Source organism: Balaenoptera borealis, assembly GCF_965194805.1.
Source record: "Balaenoptera borealis genome assembly, chromosome: 1".
In the NCBI taxonomy this organism is placed as follows: Eukaryota; Metazoa; Chordata; class Mammalia; order Artiodactyla; family Balaenopteridae; genus Balaenoptera; species Balaenoptera borealis.
In genome coordinates, this window is record NC_138860.1 from 55,089,426 (window position 1) to 55,095,425 (window position 6,000).

Here is a 6,000-nt window from a genome sequence, read left to right on the forward strand (position 1 = left end):
CTTCTGCCATTTTTCTCAAACTCCTTTGGCTTGAAGTATTTAATATGCCACAGTGCCATATTTGGGGGTTGTGTGTTCCAAACTCCATCATCAGCAATTCCCATGCCCACCTCCAGAAGAAACATATGTCTTTATTCCTTCTTGATACAACTGACCATTGATGCTATCACCACTGACTGCATTCAAGGAATATTCTGATCCCCCAAATTTGGGGGTTAGTGGAAGAAATTATTTATTTCCTCTTCACCAGTAGCAACAAGGTGAGCATTTTTCAAAAGTGACTCTACTAGGAATCAAAGAGAAAGTTAAAAGATAGAAATGTAGAAGTTTGTAGAGCACAGATGCCTTGTATCAAAGAAACTAAGGTTTAACTCAAATTGGCTGAAATAACTTTCCCAGAATACAGATCAAGAGTTTTCTTTCTTCTCTTCATCACTTTCTGATGAAACCTGTAGGGTATTCAGACAGATCCTGTCCTTCAGTGAAGTTTGACCACTTTCTGTGTTTCTGAAAGCTATTATTTGGACTTGGTCTTCCCATCAGCCATATGGCCCCTATTGCAGTTTTGAGTCTGCTTACCTCCTTCTGGCCGCCTGCTCTTAAAAGCAAAAAGACTTGTCTACACTCCCAAGCTCAGAGCCTATTAGACTCTGTTTCCAGTGGAAGGCATGTCCTAGCTCTTCCTACTCAATGAGATTCTCTCTGGTAAACTCAATCTTGTCTATTTCTTTTTCCACCCTTTCTACCTTCCAGAGATAGTTTTTTCTTAAGGCTTAGAATATTTTAAAAAATATGTAACCACATGCATTCTATTTCAAGTAATCACCAAGGTTGTTAAAAATGCATATAGTGAGTGATAGAATAATTAAAAAGAAAGATAGCCTTTTTTCTCCCAGATGAATATTCACATTCTGTTTTATTTTGTTTTTCTAATACCAAATAGCTAGCAATAGAGATTTATGCCAGTTACTGGTGTCTTATGGGAGAAAGTGAATGAAGGGGGAGTTTTCTGTGGAAAGGATTGTGTACTTTGTTTTTCTCAAGTTATTTTTATTTCAGTCTTTGTTTCTCTTGGCTTTCCTCCTAGTGGCAATCTGTTTCTCTTTTATTTTTCTTTACATTTGAAAGTTTCCTACTCTGCTTCCAACTTAATTTTTTTATTAAAACTTAATCTTCAAAATATTGGATTTTGTATTTGTAATTCGTAGTTAAAAACGTGTTAAAGTTGGTTTTCCAGTTTAGATTGTATTGGCTTCTTAGGGTGAAGTGAAGAAAGAAGGATGAAGATTAAATTATTCTCCTGGACTGCCCTCCAGGAAATCCTTCTCTATACTCTAAAAGTTCTTGTTCTTTTCTAGGAGTCCAATGTGCTGATTGCTGCTAACAGTCAGGGTACAATTAAGGTAAGCTATTTTATACATCTCCATTTTTAGGCTGTAACAGACTATAACATGGAAATGCAGAGTTGTACTAAGCCTTAGAGAGCATGCCAAATCATGGGTCTCTGTCTACTTGGAAATGGCTTTGATTGAAGGGGAAAAGAATAGGTAGCTTGCAACTATGGGGAAGATGATAGTACTTGTTAGAGGCTATACGAGTGCTGAAGAGATTGAAAGGCGGTCAGGATGAAAAACAGACGAAGACTGTTAAGCATTCACGGTGGGGCGAGCACTGCTGAGCTTCTATCATGCCAGTGCAGCTACCCCACAGGGTGTTCAGGGAACAAGATCCAAGATACAGCAGCAGATGCTTAGACATTCACCAGGTTTTAAAATGTCTTACTCTGATTTTACTCTTCTCTTCCTCATGTTTCTCTTCCTTCTCTTCCATGACAAGGAGATTTTTCCTCAGTTGCTAGGGGAAGAAAAGGTATTCTAGTGTTCCGTTGAAAATTGATTGATCATGTGATTATGCCATTGTCGTAATCTGAAAACTTTAATGTCTCTTTGCTCACAGTCTCATTCCCAAATTCATATATAGTTTTCCACATACTTTTCTTTGTAGTTAGGAGTTCAAGGAAGTAAAAATTTTATCTAGTTATACCATTGGATATTCAGCACTTGGGCACAATACATTGGATAAATAAATCCTGAGCTAAGCAGTGAGCTTTTAAACAAAACACCATTTTGGAGGGGGTTTTTAGTACATGGGTTTGATTAGCACTTATTCTGTGGGTACCAGTTCTTTCCACATATTCTCTGCTGATACAGAAGTGTTAGGATGTATTTTTTAAATAATATGTATCTATTTTCCTGCCAATTAGCATTAATTTTGCCATGGCTTCCTTCCACTCATCCTGAGTGGAGAATGACCCAGCAACCAAGAGAGCAAATCCAAGCCTCACACATTGTCCTACAGAGATGAAATGAGCAAACTCAAAGCAGAACTGCACTGTTAGCTGGTCAAATTAATTTACATGGTATACTTCTTTTTATGCAGCCAGTTTCTCTATTTGGAAAACTTCATTAGAGAGCCAGGGCTGTGTTCTGGAAGCCTCAAGCAAGATGGTAGAAGATCTTGGAATCTCTGTTTTAAGTGGCTCTCTATAGTCTCTCAGTTTTTCTTTACTTTATTCTCATGGCAAGGCATGTATTGAAAAAGCTGTACTGTATTCTTCAACAAGCTTGGCCTTTGAGGCAATTGGGATTGCTAATGTATCTACAGAAAGCTCAAAGCTACATACATACTTATAGGATCTCAGCGACAAATCTAAGATTTTTGTTCAACAGCATTGACCTCTTACGTAAAGTAGCGTGCTTGGCAAATGTAAAGACAAAAAGCATTATGAAAGCACAGATATAAGTCAAGCCTTAGCACGGCAGAAGACAAGTTGCTCCTTTAATTCTTTGCCACCTAGAATTACAGTCTCCATCTAACATAATCCTTTTTGACAGTGCTCATAATTGTCCGCATGTTCGATGTCCTTTCTCAGCCATTTCTTCTACTCTTTTTATAACTGATCATTGCTTCTTCTTATTTTTATTTAATTTACTTTTTATACATCTTTATTGAAGTATAATTCTTATTTTTAGTTTTAGCACAACTTTTTCATATGATAAGGTACTACTTTAACTCTAATAGCTAACAAAATATCTCAACATCCAGATGCTTGACTAGAAAATAAATGAAGCAATAGGAAAAGACAAGATTTTAGGTCCTGTATACCTTGATCACTATAAAATGTTTATCAGTGCAAGAAGTAAATGGATTAAAATTCTAAACAGCAATACTTAAACTTTTTCTTATGAATGTGGAAAGATACCAATATAGTATTCCAAAAATATTATATTCATGCTATGCATCAGTCAGTTCATTTATCTATATGTTTTATGTAGTTTATCTTGAAGGCTCTTTTGTTGACTGTGGAGATAACTAATCTGAAAGAGTTCATGCGACTATTGAATTGAAAGTAAGAATGGATTAATGTCTAATCCCTTCAAATTCTTTGATTTTAGCCAAAGCAGTTGGGAAAAGTCTACTTGATTTGGTTCTCCATTTACAATATAATAAAGACTGATTAAACTCTTCCTATATTTTAAAACTATTTTATTATACTGATTCTTTTTTCTCCCTGTTAGGTGCTAGAGTTGGTATGAAGGGTTTACTCAAGTTGAATTGTACTTGATCCGGCTGAAGTACATCTGCAGCTGACAATAAGAGAAGACAGAAACTGTCATGTGATGTCTCTCCCCAAAGTCATCATGGGTTTTGGATTTGTTTTGAGTATTTTTTTCTTTTCCTTTTTTTCCCTCCTTTATGACCTTTGGGACATTGGGAATACCCAGTGAACTCTCCACCATCCATGTAACTCTACGGACTTTGCTGCTGTTGGTGGTATGGTTATCTAATTTTTGTGATAGGGAAACAAATTCTTTTGAATAAAAATAAATAACAAAAAATAATAAAAGTTTATTGAGCCACAGCTGAGCTGGGAAACTTTTTGTCCAATGTGGCAAGAGATAATTTTATCTTTTCAAGAAGTAGCACACATGAACTATAGTATAATGTACTGATGAATAATTTTTAAGGTCCATATTTCCCCACCTCTTTGGAATTATGCATATCAACATAAAGTATATGGATTCTTTTCTGTGAATTTAATGTTTACAGTAGGTAGAAAGATTAATTACTTTATGAAGTTCTCTCTTCATTCTCTGACCAGATTTATATTATCAGCAAGTACCAGATACCTCAGTCCCTCTGGATCTGGCCAAGGGTCTAACATTTTGACCTGTTGAGACCACATTCAAACAGAAAGGGAATATCAGTCTGTGACAGCTATCTCTGTCTTTTCCTTTGAAATGTTACCCATAAGGCCCTAAATAAGCCCTAAATGTAGACAAACCAACTTATTTTATAAAATCATGGCTATCAGATAGTCATAGGTATTAGTACCATCGTGGGGTGATCAACTTTGAGCAAAGGTCAGCAAACTTTTTCCATAAAGGGACAGATAGTAAATATTTTAGGCTTTGCAGGTCATATGGTCTCTGCCACAACTACACAACTCTGCCATTGTGGCAGAAAAGCAGCCACAGACAGATCATATATAAACAAATGGGCATAAGCTGTTTATGAAATGCGTGGAGGCCCACAGACCATGGTTTGCCAGCCTCTCACTTAGAGGAAAAGAAATTGAAGCCCTATTATCCAAATTTCCAAGCCATATAATCTCTTAGACTGTCTAGTTAATTTCACACATTGTTTTCAGTTTGTAAAAGGAAAGAACTTAAGAGTAGCAGGTCAAGCAAAAGTAATGTGAAGCTTTCTGTTTGAGCTACTTTAAGTCTGAACACTTTTTAGAAAAAGATATAAACAGAATTATATGCCACATGTATTTTATAAAAACAGGCACTTGGAAAAGCTTGGTGTGATAAGTATATGGATAATAAGGGTGATCAGAATATCCCATGTATCCCTCTATTTAAAATTATTGAAACCTACTGCAGGTTCACATTTCATTATCTGAAGCCCTTGGGCCAAATGCGTTTTGGAATTTAGAACTTTCTGACTTTTAGGAAAGTAATAGGGTACATATACTATGTATTATATAACACCCACCAACAGAGTCTAGAGCAATACTGTTTTCAAACACATTAATATTTCTGCAGCAAAATGTATGAATGTTCACGTTATATGAGATTAATAAAGACTAAAAATAGTCTTGCATTAGTTCAGGTCAGTTTTTACTGCCAAATGAGTCAGCCTCAAACTTAAGTGAAATTTTTCAGTTTTTAGAGCTTCAAGACAATTATATCTTAACTAACTTCTGGGAGATAAGACCCTGATAACTTCTGGACTCAATTCTGAGAGAAAAAGTCACTATCATTCAAAAGTACTTGTCATCAACCAGAACAATGTCAGTTGGGCTTTTTTCTGAGATTAATGAATGTCCTTTTGCAAAATTATAGAAAGAATATTCACATGTAGATTCTTCACTTAAAGAACTTTACTTAGGCAGATATGTCCAGAAAGTCATCAAAATAGAAGCAGAGAGTTAATAATGCCTCTTTGAATGTGTTTAAATAGAAGCAGATTATTATGGTTTTTGTTAGGTCTGACTCTTTTTGTTTTATTTCAGGTTGTTAGCATTGTAAGGTTATGTTAATTTCCATACATTTGGAAGGTTGAAATAAGGTACCTTTAGTTATCAAAGGGACTTAATTTTTTAATAACTTATTATTTTAAGAAGGCAGTGTTGTTTTATTTAAATTTGTGTTTAACTCTTTTTCTTGTAAATAGAAACCATTTTAAAATTTGAGTTAGTCTTTGCAGGATGTCAAAATCAAACAAATATTACTGTTTCTTAGAAAAATAACATATTAGTTAACTAAAGCTTAAAGATAATATACATTTTAACACCAAAAAAGCTTCTAACTCATGAAGAATATGGGTTTTTATATTTTAATCTAATCTTTATTTCAGTGTATTTGTAGGGGTTTCTTAGACAAAGTTGCCTTTGTTCTTAGGTACACAACTCATGCATAAGAAACATTAAGG

The 6,000-nt window shown here is 34.9% G+C and overlaps 1 protein-coding gene across 4 annotated transcripts in view; it reads left to right on the forward strand.

The window, feature by feature from the left end:
- Positions 1 to 3,936, forward strand: part of COP1 (COP1 E3 ubiquitin ligase) — a 268,642-nt gene extending 264,706 nt beyond the window's left edge. For all 4 annotated transcript variants that reach the window (XM_082385646.1, XM_082385645.1, XM_082385644.1 and 1 more), the window contains 2 exons: positions 1,359 to 1,403; positions 3,579 to 3,936. In XM_082385646.1, the coding sequence (XP_082241772.1) occupies positions 1,359 to 1,403; positions 3,579 to 3,596 (63 nt within the window). In that variant the 3' untranslated portion in view covers positions 3,597 to 3,936. The remainder of the gene's footprint in view (positions 1 to 1,358; positions 1,404 to 3,578) is intronic.
- The last annotated feature ends 2,064 nt before the right edge of the window (positions 3,937 to 6,000 follow it).